Source organism: Hyperolius riggenbachi, chromosome 6 (genome assembly GCF_040937935.1).
Source record: "Hyperolius riggenbachi isolate aHypRig1 chromosome 6, aHypRig1.pri, whole genome shotgun sequence".
Taxonomy (NCBI): Eukaryota; Metazoa; Chordata; class Amphibia; order Anura; family Hyperoliidae; genus Hyperolius; species Hyperolius riggenbachi.
Window position 1 is genome coordinate 105998404 of NC_090651.1, and position 22243 is coordinate 106020646.

General features: G+C 40.2%; 1 protein-coding gene across 1 annotated transcript in view; it reads right to left on the bottom strand.

Annotated features, from left to right (window-relative positions):
• Positions 1 to 22243, bottom strand: part of DPYD (dihydropyrimidine dehydrogenase) — a 1875594-nt gene that overhangs the window by 140127 nt on the left and 1713224 nt on the right. Inside the window, exon 20 of the mRNA XM_068239758.1 lies at positions 13689 to 13868. Coding sequence (XP_068095859.1) covers positions 13689 to 13868 — 180 coding nt within the window. The remainder of the gene's footprint in view (positions 1 to 13688; positions 13869 to 22243) is intronic.

Consider the following 22243-nt stretch of genomic DNA (forward strand, 5'->3'; position numbering starts at 1 on the left):
TGCCCACGGTATAACAGCCTGAACAAGATGAAGGCACCAACCACTAGGAGCCAGTAATGTACAGCTTCCACTAAATGCAAAGTAACCGAATCAAGTAAAAAGGTAGAAAAAAAAATCTGTGTATTACCGAGGTTAGTCCTTTTCTTTCATGGTGTCTCTTTCCTAAATTGTACACCATAAACATAATTCAGGCTGCTGGGTATGCTTGTGCACTATAAAAGTTAAAGAGCTGGAATATGTGAGACACCATTATTATTATTATTATTATTTATTGTATTTATAAAGCGCCAACATATTATGCAGCCATTGCAACAGTACAAGTTATTTACCTAATTTATAAATAGCAGCACCAATATTCATAACATTACATCACTGTCTGATATCACTAGGTTATAAGTATGTGCATGGCAGTTGTTGTGGAAATGGATAATGTAACAGAGATTATAGTATTCTACATGACTGTTCCAGAGAAGGCAAAAGCTACTACAGTCTAGCAATCATAATGGTGGCAGATATACTGGAGAACTATCCATGAGTTCCCCTGTGTGGAGACCAGTTTCACCAAATAAACTGGCTTCCTCTGGGTTGCACCCAGAAAACAAACAACAAAAATCTATTATTTATAGCCAAGCTCTGAAATATTGCTGCATTTGTTCTACTTCAGACGATATAAGCAAACAAAGCTAGTCACTGTGGAACATACACATAAATATTAGATATTGCCCAACAAGTTGTTGATGATCAAATTCACAAACAGGCTCAAATGCCTAGACAGCAAATCTTGAAAGACACCAATAGATTGAAATCAACAGGATTTCCACCCACAACAAAATTCACTGTAGAGAAAATCTAAAGACCTGAAACATAATTAGGCACCTTAAGTACATTTTTACCAATTTTTTTTCACTGCTACCTTTCAGACAAGTTCCCAGCTTGACACTACAAACAAATCTGTAGCACATTATCAAAACAGAAAACCAAGGAGGAACCAAAGATATTGCCCGTATATCTTGTCAAGCCAAATACTGTATTCACATCAATACATCATCTCATGTGGTGTACATGGTCCTTTGTAGAAAGTGTCTCTCCAAAGGAGCCTATATAGGAGAAAAAAAAAACAAAAGCCATGGAGAAGAATAAACCGTCATTGCTCTAAACATAATAAGATTCCATGGAATACCCCAGTGGGCCACAACAGGCCAGATAATAAAGTATGTATACTTTGAGATAACCTTAAATGTAAATGATGAAGACAAAATTCTACATACCTAATTCATGAATACTTTCAATGCATTGTCAAGTGTATTCAATTGTGCTGATCGTTCCATTGCATTATATTCCTCCTGACAACCTGTCATTATAGAGGCACCACAAGGACGTATAGAAGAATGAAATACATAATTCAGCATACCCAATTTTATGTTAAATAGGCTGGTTACAGAAACAATTCCTGTATCTATATACTGCTGTATATTGGTGTGTAATCTCATTCTCCTAGTAATGTTTGGCCTAGGCTATGACATCACGAAGCCTTATCCATTCAGTGCTCTCTGGGAGACAAGGGCCCATATGCGATTAACTTTTTCTCCTGAATTTTCTCCTAGGTGTTATTTTTATATTTTGTCAATAAAATCTATCTATCTATCTATCTATCTATCTATCTATCTATCTATCTATCTATCTATCTATCTATCTATCTATCTATCTGTGAGGTGGGTACATATGTTCCAGATTTCTCTCATCTGGACTGACATTTCACACATCCATTCTCTCTTTCTGTCTTTTGTCTTTTATTTGGGATAAAGGTTAGGTTTGAACCTAGTAGAGAGTATTCTTAACTGTATGTTCTAGTAAGTCGCTCATCCATATGCAAGGCTTTTGCTTAACCACTTATGGACCGCTTGATTTTGCTATGATCTGTGCTGGGTGGGCTCTTCAGCCCCCAGCACAGATCAGGTTTTAGGCAGGGCGATCAGACTTCCCCCCTTTTTTCCCACTAGGGGGATGTCCTGCTGGGGGGGGTCTGATCGCCTCCGCCTGTTTGTGTTTAGCGGGGGGGCTCCTCAAAGCCCCCATCCGCAGCGATATCCTGCCCTCCCTCTCCTCCCCTCCCTCCCCTCCTCACTATGGGCGGTACAGGACAGCAATCCGTCCTGTACCCCCTCTGATAGGCGCTGCTGTGACAGCAGCGCCGTACGCTGTAAACACTGGGGATTTCTTCCCCGTGTGTTTACATTTCACCTGCGAGCCGTGATCGGAGGCTCGCAGGCTGTTCACGGAGCCCCCCGCTGTGAACTGACATGGAACGGCCCATCAAACAAGCGGCCGTTTTCATGGAAATCCACAAACGACCAGCCGCCGCCTATCGGCGTTGTTGAAGTTAGGAGAACCTGAACTGAAAATAAAAAGTCAAAATCACCATACACAGGTCATACCTACCTCTCGTATAGCCTACTCATCAATCTCTTTCTTCTCTCCTGCGTCCCATTTGTCCACTGTGATCAATGGAATTCTCTGTCCTCCATTTTAAATATGGCCATTACCCCATAACAGCTACTGGGTGAGCATACTGTTAAATTGTAATATCACCCACTTGAGCAGTAGGGAAACATGGACATTTCCTTGCACATTCAGTTGTAACTGACAACTGCTGATATATAACTGACAGAAATTGGTATATTTCAGTTATGACAAAATATTGTCAGAACTGGAAGGGATCACTGTAAGAGGAAAATGGTTGGTGAGCTTCTGAGAGGAACTGACAATGAGGTTAGTATGTAATATTCATGTGCAGCTACGTCATGTGTTTATTTTAAATAATATTACTCACTTCAGATTCCCTTTAAGTTTTGTTTCCTGTATACAGTGTAAATCAGAGTTCCCCAACCCTGTCCTCAAGGCCCACCAACAGTACATGTTTTGCAGAAAACCACAAACCTGCACATGTGAGGTAATTAGTGTCTCAGCAGAGCTGATTAACTGCCTGTGTGGATTTCCACAAAACATGCACTGTTGGTGGGCCTTGAGTACAGGGTTGGGGAACACTGGTAAATAACCCGTGCACTACAGATAAAGTGTTGTTGTTGGTGAAATTCAAAGACTGTGTCCAAATTTGCCTTACACTGTGCCTGTCCCCCCCCCCCCCCCCCCCCCCCCGGGTTACTACAAAATAAAGCTTTTCCAGCTGCTGACCATTAAATCATTTGTACAATATCTAGTTTTTGTTTTTTCTTCCCAATTGACTGTTTTCATGAAATAATGTGTTAAACACCATGTCTTCATGTCATGCAATTCAAGGCAGTGCACATACTGAATATTGTATTTAGCCCAGAATCCTCCTTGTGTCTTGAAGATGCAGGTCAAATTGGCTTCCAACAGTTGCAGAGGGGCTATATAAAGACCACATCAAATGAGGAAGGGCAAAGGGAACTGAGAAGTGAAAAACAAGCTCCCTAATTAGTTTGTACAGCCACCACCTAGCTACAATAGAACTAGCGTTTAAACACAGATGCATTGAAAAGATTTGATAAATAAAAATATGCAAGCCATAAAAGCCTAGTCCCATTAAAACCACTGGAGATCAAATGAAATCAGCAATTGCATTGCTTCTTTTAACACTGATAATAACCTTTCTAAACCATAGCTCTAACAGCTAGCGGCTGTTTACCAATATTAGTGTATCCCGATAGATTAGTCTAAAAACATCCTGCCTGCTTCCTCCTCAGAAAATCGTCATTTTCCTACATTTATTTGCTTCACTATTAGATCATGCTGAGATAATTACCTTACCCAATTTGCACAGTACAGTACTAGTATCGCTGGAAACATTTTTAATTTTATGTGTTATTTTTTTCATTTTAGTCTGTTAGTGTGACACATGCAGCATTTTGAAATGAAAGAATTTTATTGTGTCATTAAAACGCTGATTCAATTGCATATGCAATATTTATATAAGCAGATATAGGTAATTATAGGACATTTGATATATGCATATTTTAAGTTTATCTGTTGTAACAAGCAGAGTTTGTAGAACATGCAAACTTCAACACTTTCAGATTGTTCTATGGTGTGACTGCGGGATCAAATTAAGGTTCGTACACACACCGGACTGGAGGCAACGACGGGTCCGTTGACACCTCCCGCTGGGTGGGCGTTCCAGCGACAGTCCGGCGTGTGTACAGTCTGTCTGCAGACTGATACGGCTGTTTCTGAGCGATCCGCCCGGTGGATCGCTCAGAAACAGCCGTATCAGTCCGCCGACAGTGCGTACACACGCCGGACTGTCGTTGGAACGCCCACCCAGTGGGAGGTGTCGACGGACCCGTCGTTGCCTCCAGTCCGGCGTGTGTACGGACCTTTAGTTTAACTACAAACAATGAGTAATTAACACTTCAAGTACCACAATATAGAGTACAGAAACCTGCCCAGAGTCTTAAAGAAAATCTGAACTGAAAATGAAAGTCAAAATAAACATACACATGTCATGCTTACCTCCTGTGTAGTCTACTCATCAATCTCTTTCTCCTCTCCTGCTTCCTGTTTGTCCGCTGTGATCAAGGGAATTCTCCATCCTCCATTTTGAAAATGGCCATTACCCCATAACCACTTTCTGGTCAGCACACTGTTAAACTGTAACATTGCCCACTTGAGCCATAGGAAAACATGGACATTACCGGGCACATCAGTTGTCCACTCAGCTATAACTGACAGCAACTGATATATAACTGACAGCAACTGATATATTTCAGTTCTGACAAAATGTTGTCAGAATTGGAAGGGATCATTGTCAGATGAAAATGGTGAGCTTCTGAGAGGAACTGATGGCAAGGTAACTATTTAATGTTCATTTTAAGTTATCACATGTGTTTATTTTAGATAATTTTACTCAGTACAGGTTCCCTTTAAGGTGCGTACACACGCACTACTATAAGGAACGATGGGTCCATCAGATCCTCCCGCTGGGCGGGCATTCCAGCGATAGTAGAGCATGTGTACAGTCTGTCAGCAGACTGATAACACTGTTTCTAAACGATCCGCTGAGCAAATCATTCAGAAACAGTGTTATCAGTCTGCCGACAGACTGCACACATGCTCTACTGTCGCTGGAATGCCCACCCAGCGGGAGGGTCTGACGGACCCGTTGTTCCTTATAGTAGTGTGTGTGTATGCACCTTTATATTACAAGGTATGTGTTTCTCCAGGTAGGCAGCCATTACAGGATTATATTTTCATATAGCGTAGAAGAGAGAGAGGAGAAGAAAGGGAGAGAAGAGAGAAAAGGGAGAGAAGAGAGGAAAGGTAATGAAGAGAGGAAAGGTAATGGGGAGAGGAAATGTAATGGGTGGGGAAGGGGGAAGGAGACAGGAAAGGGAGAGAAAAAAGAAAAGGGAGAGAAGAGAGGAAAGGGAGAGAAGAGAATAGAGGAAAGGGAGTAGGAAGAGGAAAGGGGGAGAATATAGGAGAAAAGGGAGAGAAGAGAGGAAAGGGAGATAAGGGAGGAAAGGGAGTAGGAAGAGGAAAGGGACAGAAGAAATGAAAGGGAGAGGAGAAAGGGAAGGGAGAGGAGAAATGGAAGGGAGAGGAGAGAGGAAAGGGAGAGAAGAAAGGAAAGAGATAGGAGAAAGGAAAGGAGAGAGAGAGGAGAGAGAAAGGGAAAGAGGATAAGTAGAAAAGAAAGTAAAGGAAGAGGAGGGGGAAAGAGGGAGGAGAAAGGAAAGGAAGAGGAGATGGAAAGGGAGATAAAATAGGAAAGTGGAGAGAAGAAATGAAATGGAGAGAAGAAAGAAATGGGAGAGAAGAAAGGAAAGGGAGTGAAGTGATGAAAGGGAGAGAAGAAAGGAAAGGGAGAGAAGAGAGGTAAGGGAGAGAAGAGAGGAAAGGGAGTGAAGTGATGAAAGGGAGAGAAGTGAGGAAAGGGAGAGGAGAAAGGAAAGGGAGAGGAGGGAGGTAATGAAGCGGAACGCTAGAGGAGCAAGGAGGTGGATGCACAGGAGACATCCCATTTCAGTGGCAGGTGCAATAGAAGTCAGACAAATATCCAACTCAAAAAAAATTGAAGAGGAAGTAACTAAGATTGGGGAAAATCTGTACTCACATGTTATTGTCAGCTAAGATAATCATGAACAATACGCAAGAGGAATGAAAAATGTGTGTGTGTAGCTTAGAACTGATGTGCCAGTGCCATATAGGACACAGTAAAGATTAGTGAATCGACTCAATATTCGCTGTTCCCATCAGTGCCCACAGGGAGGAGTGATAGAAAGTGGTGGGCCACTGTCCCCTTCTCTAAAGGTCATAATATGAGTTAGTTAAAAAACAATTTTATTGATTGTATATAAAAGGATAATTTTGTGTTAAAATAAAGGGATGTTAGAAGAAATAACAATGTAATTATTTACTACCAATACCCTCTAATATTATAGATTAAAAATTACCTTTCTAAAAATATCTCAGTAGAACTTTCTGGATGTAGATTACGGTTTTCTAAACCATAATTTCTGACTTTCCACGTTCTCCTCGTGACCACCTCTTGACACTGGGACCCTTACTTGACAGGCAGCCTATTGCGCCAATCAAAGTGCAGGGATCACGCCCATTAAAGCCACTGGACCTGCCGGGGCTCAGGGTGGGTTCAGTGGAGTGGCCATTATTTTGGAGGAGTGGGAGTAAGTTAGCGGGACATGCTACGTACGGTAGTGCAGCGTAGCGTGTGCAGATCCCATGCTCTTCTCATTAAGCTGTGCTGCTTTAGCTTAATGAATCAACCTCATTGTTTTTAGTAAAGCATTATTGTCCAAATTATGCATAATATTTAATAAATATCACATTAAAAATGTAGTACATTTGTTTTGGGGGCAGTGCTACTGAGTTTTATCAAATACTATAATAACCAGATTTTCTCGCGAAGAATTGGAAAAGCCATAAAAGGGGAATAATTACCTGGAACATGTGTCTGCTTATTACACATATTGCCTTAATATTTGATCATTGTTGAACTGGCCTAATGTTTTAGTGCATTTTATCATTACACTGGCAACAAATATTCTCAAACTATGTACAGTAAGACAATATACTGCTCTGCAAACCCATTTGTCTTGCTTTCTCTGTGGTTTAGCAATCAGCATATGGAACAATTTTTATCCTTCTTGCAGCCATCCCTCAGCAAGTGTAAACAGGAAAATAATTAAAGGTGGCCATACACTGGTCGATTTGCCATCAGATTCGACCAACAGATAGATCCCTCTCTGATCGAATCTGATCAGAGAGGGATCGTATGGCCACCTTACTGCAAACAGATTGTGAATCGATTTCAGCCTTAAACCGATCACAATCTGTGGAGCTGCTACTGCTGCCGCCCCCTCCCCCCCCCCTGCATACATTACCTGTTCCGGCCGGCGCAAGTTCCCTGGTCCCCGCTGTCTTCTTCTCCGCTCCGGGCTCCAGACCGTTCCTGCAGCTACTAAACTTCCTGTCCAGGGGAAGTTTAAACGGTAGAGTGCTCTGCTGGGACAGGAAGTTCTGTGTAGCTGCAGCGCGGAAAGAAGACAGAGGGGACTCGCGCTGGCCGGAACAGGTAAAGTATACCCCCTGTATTGCGTCGGTCGTCGGGCATTTGAATGCCGCTATCAACGCACTCCCAACCCGCCGGCGATCGAGAGAAATCTTCCGCACAGACGGATCGACGGGAATTGACAGGAACGATCGATTTCGGATGGAAGCGGTTAGCGGTGTGCGCGGCGATTTCACAGCCGATTCGATCACTGTGATAGAATCGGCCGTATATCGGCGGGAAAATCATTAGGTGTATGGGCCCCTTAACATTGGCTCAATCTATAGCTAAAATATTGTTAATTATTATAGGTTACTTTGCACAGAAGAATTTATACATGAAACATTTTAACTGAGAAAAATAATATAAAGCCAGTTCAAATAAGCCATTAGCTGATTTAACTTTTGGAATTAACTGCACCTACTTTACAAACACTGGATTCTTGGCAAAAGCAGCACCAATGACCACCTTGGCCACAAACCATCTAGCAAGTCTACAAGGCTTTAGAAATAGGAAATAAAAGTTGCTACATTCCATTATGGTGTGACCATTCTACAATCGCACTGCAACAGTCCATAAAAATTTCACTGCCGCTGCAATGCGACCATACAGTAAGGCATACAGTACTATGAAAGTATGCCTCACTGACAACAGGGTCATCATACTGCTAATGCACTGCATGCAGTACATAATTGCATCAGGACCCGCCACGCTGCACCTTCATCGATGTGATATGCCTATAGGGAAATCATTGCTTCTGCGATAGGATGCGGTGATATTGTGCAATGCAACGCAATGATGCAAGTGTGAAAGGAGCCTAAAGAAAAATCTTTCTAATGGGCACTCACATTAACCTCCCTGGCGGTATGATTCCTTCCTGATTTTAGGGTCTAAAAGAGGTACAATTTTTTCTTCTGCTTTTAGACCCTAAAAGCAAGTAAAGATCCTACCACGAGAGAGCCTGTAGCAGCCGCTGCACTTACTCACCTCCCTGGGATCCAGCGCTGCAGTTCTACCTCCGACCTCCGAGTGGAGCTGTAACCCTATAGTGATATTGCCGGCTGTTGTCATGATGACAGTCAGTGAACTCACCGACTGTCACCAGGGGGATGCACATCCTCCGTGGACAGGAAAAGGAATGGCCGCTAGTGTCTGGATAGCCCGGAAGTTGCGTGAAATCGCCAGCACCTCACATTTCAGTGGGTCTTGCACTAGATGAGTAAATCAGAAAGCATCTGCACCAATTTCAAATGACTTAAAATCTCATGGGGTTCACAAGTCAGCTAAAAGCGGAAGACTGTAAATCATGATTTTGTTTAGATGGTCTTTAACATTACTTGGACACAGCAGCATCTATGCTGGAAATCTCTCAGGGGACGAGAAATTTCCTGTCAGTATATATAGACGGTTTTTGCTTGAAATAATCTGTTTTAAAAGAGTTTGTTTCTATTACAGATCATTTTGATAGTCTCCACAGCACATCAACGATCTCAATGTTCACTAGGTAAATAAAATTACAAACGTAGACCAACTGGAAAGAAAAAAAACATATTTCACTATAAAGTTACTACAAAGACCAAAAACTCTCCCAAAACACAATGCGAAAAGCATCTTTACTTTTCCAACTAAAATAAATACATTCCACCCCATTTAAAGGACAACTATAACATACATTTTGACAATCTGCTACCCCTTTAGGCAGCTCTGAGATTTTCACCCGCATTTTTGCCTTCTTGTTTTTTCTTTTTGTTTATGCATTTTGCAATTTTTCAGGTCTGATTTTTCTATCTATCTATCTATCTATCTATCTATCTATCTATCTATCTATCTATCTATCTATCTATCTATCTAATATTTTAGGTAATTAACTTCAGGCCAGCTTTATATTACCAACCCGCAGCAGAGGTGCAATGTGATTGGATGATCGCATCACACCACAGCGCCAAAAAAAGCTGATGGACATTACTGCGGCATTAAGCGGTAATCTCCAGCCTGGCTGTAGGCCAAGCAGGAAGTGAGGATCTCTAGCGCTCACTTCTTGTGGTTGAGAGTAGAATTGCACTAAAGTGTATTGACAAAATATGCTTCAGAGCATGCTTGATGCAAATATATGCGGCAAATAGATTTAAAATTTGTGCGGTTGCATAGACTTACATTACTTCCAGTTCATTGCATTTTGATGCACATCGCCATGCAAGCTGGCCATCAACACGCTGTTGCCCCAGCGTCACCTGAGCAATAAAAATGTCATTTATGGCGCATCGCATCCGCACAGGTATAAAATGCCCCATAGACGTTCATTGGTGCAGCGTTACCCTGTGACAAAACAGGGTAAAGCAACGCACCAGTGTGAAAGGGGCCTCAAACTCAGATACAAATTTTTATATACTGATTGCAAATGGTCTGCGTTTCTATTGCTTTTCATTACACGTAGTACATGCATCGTACAAGAAAAGTGCAGCACCACCAGTTGTTTTCAAAATGGCAAAAAATTTGATCCGAAAATTTGCATAGAAATGCAATTTAAATGTCATTGTAATGCATTATAAGAATGAATGTGAAATTGCAATCCCACACAATGCAGGAGAATTCTGTTAACCACTTCAGCCTTCAGTCGTTTTCACTTTATGCATCCGAGCAATGTTCACCTCCCATTCATTAGTCTATAACTTTATCACTACTTATCACAATGAACTGATCTATATCTTGTTTTTTCCACCACCAATTAGGCTTTCTTTGGGTGGTACATTTTGCTAAGAGCTACTTTACTGTAAATGCATTTTAACAGGAAGAATAAGAAAAAACGGAAAAAAATCATTATTTCTCAGTTTTCAGCCATTATAGTTTTAAAATAATACATGCCTCCATAATTAAAACTCATGTATTGTATTTGCCCATATGTCCCGGTTATTTCACCATTAAAATTATGTCCCTATAACAATGTATGGCGACAATATTTTATTTGGAAATAAAGGTGCATTTTTCTGTTTTGCATCTATCACTATTTACAAGTTTAAAATAAAAAAAAAATATAGAAATATTTCATCTTTACATTAATATTTAAAAAGTTTAGACCCTTAGGTAAATATTTACATGTTTTTTTTTTATTATTGTTTTTTTTTATTTTTTATATTAAACATTTTATTTGGGTATTTTTTTGGGAGGGTAGAATGTAAACAGTAGTCTTAGAGTGTAAATGTGTGTTGAGTTTTATTTTTTTTACTTTTAGTTGTAGTTTTACTTTTTGGCCACAAGATGGCGGCCATGAGTTTGTTTACATGATGTCACTCTAAGCGTAACATACTCTTAGAGGGACGCATGGGGGACGCAACAGCCAGAAAAGGCGGAGCTTCTGAGAGAAGCTGTCGCTTTTTCTGCGGGGGAGAGGAATCAGTGATCGAGCACCATAGCCCAATTCACTGATTCGTGGGCTAACGATCCGCAGCCGGGACCAAGCGTGCATGTGCGCTATCGGACGCAGGAGTGCGTGGACGTGCACATGGCCTCCTGGGCGTAGCTAGTACGTCCAGGAGGCCAAAGTAGTTAAAGGAACACTATTAAACCAAGTGTTCTAAAATGACAATGTATAAATAATGCCTAAGTAGCTGTGTAAACATTTTCCTACTTTTCAACTTAAATTTCAGAGGAAAAATCTGTAATTCATTGTGTGTAGATTTTAGCTACATTTGGAATGTCTCATTTGCAAAGGTGAATCTCTGCAGTCTGACATGCTAAGAACAGTGAAATATTGAAGCAGAGTTATATTGAAAACCTGTCAGGAGTCATGTTTCACACACACAATTACAAATGTTTATGTTGCACATAAGATATATTTCCTCTGCTCTCTGCAGAGAGCTCAGTCAAAGAAATGGCCAGAGCTTTCTCTCTCTCTCTCTCTCTCTCTCTCTCTCACACACACACACACACACACAGAGTTAACAGATGCACTGTGAGGGAATTCCTCCTCCTCCATGTCTCAGTCTGCTGTCAGCATTGCCATCAGAAAAGTGTGGAAGGAATTAGATGACAGTAAACCAAGAGATAAGAATTCAAATGTATACACCAGTACTTAGCAGTAGTGTTGGGCGAACAGTGTTCGCCACTGTTCGGGTTCTGCAGAACATCACCCTGTTCGGGTGATGTTCGAGTTCGGCTGAACACCTCATGGTGTTCGGCCTTTTTAGTTCGGGTTCGCCCGAACAGCTCAATGCCCAGCTGAACAGGCCGAACAGGGCCCCTGTTCGGCCGAACAGGGCCCTGTTCGGCCGAATACTGCCCCCCTATGGGGTCGCAGGCATAAGGGGGGAGCATGCCCTGGTCGCGGGGGGGCGGGGGGGAAATTCCCCCCACCCCCTCCGCTAGCGCTCCCCCCTCTGCCCGCTTCCCCATACAAAAATTTTCCATAAAGTTCAATAGTACCTTCAGTGGCTGGCTGGCACTGTGGTGTGAGTGAGTAGGAGGAGTCCGAGTAGGACGCATTGAGGCCGGGCAGCGGGAGGTTCAGCGGTAGTACCCTTGTGGTACTTCCGCCCTTTCTCTGACCTCACGTCCTCTGCATACGAGGGTACGCGTCACGTGTACCCTCGTATGCGTCATCACATAGAGGACGTGAGGTCAGAGAAAGGGTGGAAGTACCACAAGGGTACTACCGCTGAACCGCCCACTGCCCGGCCTCAACGCGTCCTACTCGGACTCCTCCTACTCACTCACATCACAGTGCCAGCCAGCCACTGAAGGTACTATTGAACTTTACGGAAAAATTTTGTATGGGGAAGCGGGCAGAGGGGGGAGCGCTAGCGGAGGGGGTGGGGGGAATTTCCGACCCCCCCTGAAGCGACCGGGGCATGCTCCTCCCTTATGCCTGCGACCCCATAGGGCCCCCAAAAGCGGGATGTTCTGGGGAGTTCGGGGTTTGGGCCGAACATGCCGAACATCTGGCCCATGTTCGGCGAACGGACCCGAACCCGAACATCCAGGTGTTCGCCCAACACTACTTAGCAGCACATCCCAAACATTTCCTATCTCAATTGAAATAAACATGTTAATCGATAGTGTTCCTTTAAGTGTGAAAGAGGCCTTATTCATTGATGTAATATCAGCAGAACAGAATCTACAACTTGCTTTTTGTAGGATAATGCTCAGAAAGGTCATTTTTCAATACATGACAACTCCTCATTTGTCAGCCGGGCTTCTCTTGGTATCTTTTATCTGAGAGTGAGTAGAACAATACTGACTGTTCCTTTTTATAAACCCAACACTTAGCAGCAGAAAGGTGGGAAGGAGTACACAACAGTGGCTGCAGGACTGGTGGAGGGAGAGTGGAAGTAGGAAAAGGGTGGCAGTGAAACTGGTGGGGGGAGAACTGATTTTATGGCAGCTAGAAGTTGACTCAATGTATTATCAAATTGAACATATTGATCTGTTTACATAAACAGGATGCTCAGTTCATACTTAAATAAATATACTTATAAGTATTGGGTGCAAGAAGATGTTTTTACTTAATTATAAAAACTGAAAAAAACAATATGGCTTGGAAGTTTTACTGACATAGAAATATAAAAAAAAAATTCCACAGTCTTATTATTTTATTGTCTTTTAGTGCGTGCTTGTAAATGGTGCTGTTATTGGCAGGCAGTGCCTGCATCTTTTCCACTTTCAAGTATATCATGATGATGTAATTTGAATATAATCTAAATCACTTGTAGTCTGGAAAGTCGTTTTTTTCTTGTATTGCTTCACTGTTTGAAGGTTGTTCAGTATGTAGGTGGTTTTATTCTGTTTCTTTTTTTTTATGCAACACTCAAAATGAAAATTTGAAATTCTACATGCTGTGTTTATGTATGACACCAGACAGCCGACAACTAAATGTTTGCACGGTTTCCTTCTGATTGCATTTTTTATATTTAAATATGCATTTATGCCATAGTCTTAACATGATGGAAAGCTATGAATGGGAAATGCACATCAAGGCCATTACAAGCCGTTAGACTCAGGAACAACATTACGGCTCAAAAATAATGAAAAGCAAAGATGTTTATTATCATCTTGCCTCCTACAGCTTTGAATGTCTGGCTTTGTTGTTTTACCATATTGTTTCTTTTTAAAAACAAGACTCAATAAATAACAAATGGCAACAAACCTTTCCAATTATGTCTGAAATTTTCGGGATGCTTTTTCCTTTTTGGTTCTGGATAGCTGGAGGGCTTTGTCCATCCCAGTCCTGGAGCTCCTCAATGCTCTTCAGGTACAGAAGTGCTTTTAGCCCAGTGCAGTAGTCATCAATCAGTGTGAAGTCTTGATTTTGAATAGCACTGCAAACCTGAAGAGTTATCAAAACAGAAAATGTATCAGTTATCATAAAGCAGGTTCCTTACAAATTGTTTTCTCAGTTTTGTGTCTAGTACTGAAACTGTTCAGGGGAAAGTACTCACTTTCTTTATTATTTCTCTATTTAATTGATTTGTGTACTAGTTTGTAGGGATGCTCATTCGGGTTCAGCGGAATTAACATTTCCGCATTTCCAATTCACAAATCGGAATTCCGCAGAAATCCGATTTACCGCAACACTATAATAGTAGCCCAACAACACAACTTGGAAGCATTGGACCAGAGAATGCAGAATTTTTCTGAAAAAAACTGGATCACCGCGGTAATTGTTTTTCCAACTTCCATTTTCCGATTCAGATATCGGAAACATGGAAAATCAGAAGTTGGATAATCGGAAAACAAAATCGGAAATTGGTAAAATTGGAAATTTGCATTGGCGGAAATGGGATTTTCCATCTGAATTTCTACGGAATCAAAAATGGGCATTTCTGACCATCCCTACAAGTTTGTCACATACTTATTTTATTTATAGAAGTTTATTAAAATGTATTAAATTGTCTTCAGCCTATGCTCAGCAAAGATAATTCGATATTGCAGACTTCTTGGTGATGCATTGGGGCAACTGTACACATAACAGATTCTCAACAGAAGTGACCCTGACCAATTTCAATCATGAGCCATCTAGCATATGTACAGAGCTTAATAATACTGTAACCTAGTCTGATCAGGCTCATTCTCTAATCTGCTAAAGAGCGAGTAATTGAGTCTTACCATACACATAGTATCTGATCTTTACTACACAGCTGTAATACAAGAAGCTATTTATTTATGGTCAGACCAACAGAAGATACTGCAATCAAATATGAAATATGAAGTTGTACCATTTTATATTTTCTGATTATAAATACTTTGGTACTTAAACTAAGGATATACCGGTAGTACTTAAACTAAGGATTTATACTATAGTAAAAAAAAAAAGTGATGTTGACTTCCATTAAAGTGAATTGGTTTATCTGAGTCATAAATGGTGCCTGCCCCCTAACTTGCCCACTAAGCTACTTCCATTGATCATCTGTCAGCATCTTTAGTCATGTGATATTGGTTATAGGATTTATGAACACAAGTTTTTATTTAAAAAAAAGTTTTTAATTGGCTTTCTGCAAATAGTCTAGTGACTGAGAGAGGTAAGTCTGTAAGCTAGGACCTAATGTAAAGAGTGTTAATGCTTGTTGTCCAAGTCAACCAGTTTCGATTGCAATCCAGCAATGTAAAAATAGAATCTGGACAGGGAATAGTCTTCCTGAATTAATCAGAGATTTAAAACATGAAATGTAAAACATACAGGCCCAGATGCAATTCACTTTTTCTCCTGAGTTTTCTCCTAGGAGATAATTTTTCATCTTTGGTTTATAGCAACTTTTTAGCATTTTTCAATGGGAAAATTACCAAAAAGTAGGTGAAAAAGTACTATAAAGTTATTTTGAGTATGTGTTTTCTTGTTAGTGGTTTAAAGGGCATTTTATTGGCAAGTTTGAAAATTTCACCTAGGAGAAAACTCAGGTGAAAAAGTGAATTGCATATGGCCCACAGAGTCAAATCATAGTTCATGCACGAGCAACAGCTCCACTTGTCCCTGTGCCCCCATTTTATCTTGCTACTAGTAATTTTTAGTCAAATATACTTTTGTATAGTTGTTGTGGGAAAGTTTTATTTTTATTTTACACACTGAGCACACACAAGGAGGTAAGACCCTTCTGTGATCAAAATTCAAATAAGCTCTTGGTCCAGGGAAAGCTTAATCCTGGTTTGGAGAGCTGGTGCCGGTGTCAATCCTCCAGGTAGGTACACCACTCCTACCACCACACTGTGAATAGTAACAAAGTAGAAGGAGGCACTCCACTGGCTTGAACTTGCGTTCAGTTTATTGCATGTCATGCACACTACATGTTATGGGCTCCGCCCTTCTGTGGTCACTCTGCAGCACTGGCCACAAAGAGTCAAAAGGCCACAACTCTTTACGAGCAGAGGTAGGTGTAGTCAGATGATCTGTGTTCAGAGCAGGGACAAGGTCCTCCAGCACCCAAGGCTGAGACACCAAAGTGCACCCCTCCATCCCTCTCACCCCAGCCGTCACACACTGATTGCTATTAGACTAAGAGGGCCACAGGGCCCACAACCTCCCCAACACCTTAATATCCAGTTATCTGGCGTGCAGTCACTGCTATGTATCCCCTTTTCTTATTTCTTTCTGCTTCATACACAATTAGGAATGACAGCTGAATGAATTGTGCGCCCCCTCCTACACTGCGCCCTGAGGTTGGAGCCTCTCCAGCCTATGCCTCGGCCCGGCCCTGTCTGTGTTCACAGGGAGAAACTGGCTGTTGACCCCCTACTAGCTCCACCCCAACTGCCTCATATGCAGGAGGATGGGGCAGAGAGAAGAGTTTAGACTGCAACCAGAGATATTGCCTGTCTAAAGAAAACAGCAGGATTAAGAAGTACAGGACTTTCAAATATAGTAACTGAAAAAATATAGAAGTGTAATGCATAAATCTATGTTTGTCTGATTCATTCAAATGCATAACCACATGCATTGTAAAATTGATAGATAGAAAGGTGTTTGAACATGTCTAAAAATTAAGAACTCGTTGATAGCAATATACATTTAGTATGATTTCTCACCACGCATATTTGAAAGCATATGAAAGTCAACAGCTATGTTTTAAATCTTATTAAAAAAATAAAATAAAAAACAACATAGGACATACATTTAAAAGTAATACAGTTTTGTTTCTGTTCTTTGGCTATTTTGTCTTAATTGTCTGTAAAACAATCAACTCAAAATCAGGAATAAAAATGCTATAATTAATCTACAATAGAAGCTGCATCCAAGTACAGACTTCAACCTGCCTTAAGAAATTCTACATTAAAAAACCCTCCCCTGTGTATTCCAAGATGTAAAATCTAAATTCTTTATTTAAAGCCACCAACAAGCACTCTTGCAAATGCACTTGCATACCCCTATGCCTGATGCTCATTTGAGTTTCCGCGCACGAGTGTGCACATGCTCAAAAGTGCGTGTGCATTTGTCTTTTCAAAAGTGAATGATTGCTGCTATAGAAAATAACAGCAATAATTTTTTAGAGAACAAGAGAAAAAAAAACACAGGGACACCGGTATTAATGGCTAAATTTCTCATCTTTGATTTCAATGCAACCATCAAAACTGTTTAGATGCAAAATTATGGAAACACCCAAAGTTTAAGGAGATTCTTGCTAAGACTGCCAGAGGCATTCTCAATCATCCATAATAAGGACATCAAGGAAGGAGAAGGAAGAGAAATAAGGATATAAAGGTATGTGGAAACAATGAAAAAAAAGCAGTAGGGATGGTCGGAAATGTCGATTTCTGATTCCGCAGAAACTTCAATTTCTGCCAATGCCGATTACCGATTCAGCGGATTTTCAATTTCCATTTCCGATTTCTGAGGAGTCTTTTTTGCATCTGATTGGCCAGATACTTCCGAGTTGCATGTGCATTTTCTGATCGGACCAATGCTTCCGAGTTCTGTGAATGGGCTAAAATGACTGGGTTGGGGTAGTGTGGTATTTAAGCAGAAATCCGATTTCCGATCTGAATAAGTATCCCTCATAAGGAGATCACGGTAAGGAGAAGGAAAGCATGTAAGAAGATTGAAGTAAGGAGAACAAAGGAAAAGAAAGGGGTCAAGGAGAAGGAAGATAGGAAAAGAAGGAGATTAAAAGAAGGAAGAGTGCAAGAGAAAAGAAGGAAGAGTGCAAGAGAAAAGAAGAAAAATAGAAGATTAATATAAGGCAAGAAAAGGGGAAAGGAGAAGAGGAGAACAACATGTTTTAAGCAAGCAGTAGGAGTTAATTGGGGTCAAATTCAGCCCAGTTTAGTCCCAAAATACAACTGCAGATGCCAAAAAATAAGGATTATCTGTCAAAATGTTATATTTACTCTAACCAAGAATATTTCTTTTCCTCATGAGATAAGCATGTCAAATTGATACAAATACATAAAATTCATAACCCACTAAGGACAATTAAATAGCTGTGAATCATACTCAGTTTTTTTCTCATACATCCCAATAAGTTGGTAAAAATCAGACATAAAAGTTTTATACCACAAGAGAAATACAAATAGACATGCTAGTTCCATCCTCCAAATATAACTTTTGTAAAGTGAGGAGACAATGCGAACTTTTACTCATACTCCTTATTTATTTACTAACATTCTAATGTATCTGCTGCAGTTTGACTGAAACCAGTGTGCATTAGATGGCTGCACTGTAATTAACTGGATTTCTCTCGAACTGACTGTGGCTCATTACACAGTGATTGCTTGCTTACAGAGTAAGTCAATAAAGAGTTTAGCTTTAAAAAGATGCTTGTTTTTTTCCTCAGACTAGTGCATTTCAATTTCTCTTTCCACAGAATAAAAGTTATAATAATCAGCAAAGAAGCAGCAAATATGCAGGTCAAGCACTATGATGGGGTAATAAGTCATAACACCTTGATGATGATGTTAGTCATGCCACAGGCCTGAAGCATGATTGGCCAAGTACCAGGCGACACTCAAGGACCTAAACAGCAACTTTACTGAATAAAACTTAATGAATAACATTGTTTATTTCTTACAATATCACTTTATAAATTATATAGTCAGTGTTTGTTCATCTTTTCTCACTCCAATTTTTATTTGTAAATTTATTTCAGGTGGCGACATCTTTACTGCTAGCAAAGTTAACCATTGTAGAATAACAATGGGGAAAAATGGTGCCCAAAGAAGTGTAAAACAATAAAAAAACTGTAAAGTTAAAATAAAAATGTAGCCTAAATAATGACACTACGGGCCATATGCAATTTACTTTTTTAAGTGAGTTATCTCCTAGGAGATACTTTTTATTTTCTCTCTAAAATTTCAATATTTTACAGTTGAAAAACTAAACAAAAGTTGGTAAAAATGTGCCATCAAATGTATTTTGAGTATTTTCTTGCTTGTTGGTGGCTTAAAAGGCATTTTATGACAAATTGTGAAAATATCACCTAGGAGAAAACTGAGGAGAAAAGGTGAATTGCATATTGGCCTTTGTGTAATCGTAACAAAGAGAAGATCTGTTTCTTACGATTATTCATAGTTTTTATCCTTGAGGTAAGTCCCCTCTTTATTTTCTATTTTATAGTTTTTCAAATTGTTTCATACTTCTTTGGACTCCTCTTTTGCCTCATTGTTACTTTACTGTTGGAGGTGATTTATTTTGTCTCCCAATACTGTTAGGTGGCCAATACACTTTCTTCTAAAGTAATGGACCAGCAGAAGGAGTATCTGAGACATCCGAATGGAGACAGGATTTCTTCGCATGCCTTAACCATTGGTTACCCTTTAAAGTAACCTTTTTTAGTGATTTGCTTTTCAAAACTCATTTTTAGTCTCCCTACAGATTGTACTGCACCAGTTGAACACCTGTTTTGTCTCTGTGTTCTTTTTTTCTATAAGGTGCAGCATCATCTTACTCCTCCTGCAGAATGTTTGTTTGTTGTTTGTTCCAAAGTGAGCAGAAACAACATTGGGGTCCATATGCAGTTAACTTTTTCTCCTAAGTTTTCTCCTGGGAGAGAATTTTTCATCTTGTATTTCAAATAACTTTTCAGCACTTAGCAATTGAAAAAGTATCCACAAGAAGGTGAAAGGGTACTATCAAAATTATTTTGAGGTTTTTTTTTGTTTTTTGTTTTTTGCTTGCTGGTGTTTTAACCACTTCGGGACCACAGTCTTTTCGCCCCTTAAGGACCAGAGCCTTTTTCTCCATTCAGACCACTGCAGCTTTCACGGTTTATTGCTCGGTCATAAAACCTACCACCTAAATGAATTTTACCTCCTTTTCTTGTCACTAATACAGCTTTCTTTTGATGCTATTTGATTGCTGCTGCGAGTTTTACTTTTTATTATATTCATCAAAAAAGACATGAATTTTGTCAAAAAAATGACTTTTTTAACTTTCTGTGCTGACATATTTCAAATAAAGTAAAATTTCCTATACATTTGAGCGCGAAAGTTATTCTGCTACATGTCTTTGATAAAAAAAAAAACATTCAGTGTATATTTATTGGATTGGGTAAAAGTTATAGCGTTTACAAACTATGGTGCCAAAAGTGAATTTTCCCATTTTCAAGCATCTCTGACTTTTCTGCGCACCTGTCATGTTTCATGAGGGGCTAAAATTCCAGGATAGTACAAATACCCCCCAAATGACCCCATTTTGGAAAGAAGACATCCCAAAGTATTCAGTGAGAGGCATGGTGAGTTCATAGAAGATTTTATTTTTTGTCACAAGTTAGCGGAAAATGACAGTTTGTGACAAAAAAAAAAAAAAAAAAAGTTTCCATTTCTTCTAACTTGCGACAAAAAAAAATGAAATCTGCCACGGACTCACTATGCTCCTCTCTGAATACCTTGAAGTGTCTACTTTCCAGAATGGGGTCATTTGTGGGGTGTGTTTACTGTCCTGGCATTTGGGGGGTGCCTAATTGTAAGCACCCCTGTAAAGCCTAAAGATGCTCATTGGACTTTGGGCCCCTTAGCGCAGTTAGGCCGCAAAAAAGTGCCACACATGTGGTATTGCCGTACTCAGGAAAAGTAGTATAATGTGTTTTGGGGTGTATTTTTACACATACACATGCTGGGTGGGAGAAATATCTCCGTAAATGACAATTTTTTTATTTTTTTTACACACAATTGTCTATTTATAGAGATATTTCTCCCACTCAGCATGGGTATGTGGAAAAATACACCCCAAAACACATTATACTACTTCTCCTGAGTACGGCGATACCACATGTGTGGCACTTTTTTGCACCCTAACTGCGCTAAGGGGCCCAAAGTCCAATGAGTACCTTTAGGATTTCACAGGTCATTTTGAGAAATTTCGTTTCAAGACTACTCCTCACGGTTTAGGGCCCCTAAAATGCCAGGACAGTATAGGAACCCCACAAATTACCCCATTTTAGAAAGAAGACACCCCAAGGTATTCCGTTAGATGTATGGTGAGTTCATAGAAGATTTTTTTTTTTTGTCACAAGTTAGCGGAAATTGATTGTAATTGTTTTTTTTCACAAAGTGTCATTTTCCGCTAACTTGTGACAAAAAATAAAATCTTCTATGAACTCGCCATTCTCCTAACGGAATACCTTGGGGTGTCTTCTTTCTAAAATGGAGTCATTTGTGGGGTTCCTATACTGCCCTGGCATTTTAGGGGCCCTAAACCGTGAGGAGTAGTCTTGAAACCAAATGTGGCAAAATGACCTGTGAAATCCTAAAGGTACTCATTGGACTTTGGGCCCCTTAGCGCACTTAGGGTGCAAAAAAGTGCCACACATGTGGTACCGCCGTACTCAGGAGAAGTAGTATAATGTGTTTTGGGGTGTATTTTTACACATACCCATGCTGGGTGGGAGAAATATCTCTGTAAATGACAATTATTTGATTTTTTTTACACACAATTGTCCATTTACAGAGAGATTTCTCCCACCCAGCATGGGTATGTATAAAAATACACCCCAAAACACATTATACTACTTCTTCTGAGTACGGCGATACCACATGTGTGACACTTTTTTGCAACCTAGGTGCGCTAAGGGGCCTAACGTCCTATTCACAGGTCATTTTGAGGCATTTGGATTCTAGACTACTCCTCACGGTTTAGGGCCCCTAAAATGCCAGGGCAGTATAGGAACCCCACAAGTGACCCCATTTTAGAAAGAAGACACCCCAAGGTATTCTGTTAGGAGTATGGTGAGTTCATAGAAGATTTTTTTTTTGTCACAAGTTAGCGGAAAATGACACTTTGTGAAAAAAAAAACAATACATATCAATTTCCGCTAACTTGTGACAAAAAATAAAATCTTCTATGAACTCATCATACACCTAAAAGAATACCTTGGGGTGTCTTCTTTCTAAAATGGGGTCACTTGTGGGGTTCCTATACTGCCCTGGCATTTTAGGGGCCCTAAACCGTGAGGAGTAGTCTTGAACCCAAATGTCTCAAAATGACCTGTGAAATCCTAAAGGTACTCATTGGACTTTGGGCCCCTTAGCACAGTTAGGCTGCAAAAAAGTGTCACACATGTGGTATCGCCGTACTCAGAAGAAGTAGTATAATGTGTTTTGTGGTGTATTTTTACATATAACCATGCTGGGTGGGAGAAATATCTCTGTAAATGACACATTTTTGATTTTTTTTACACACAATTGTCCATTTACAGAGAGATTTCTCCCACCCAGCATGGGTATGTGTAAAAATACACCACAAAACACATTATACTACTTCTCCTGAGTATGGCGATA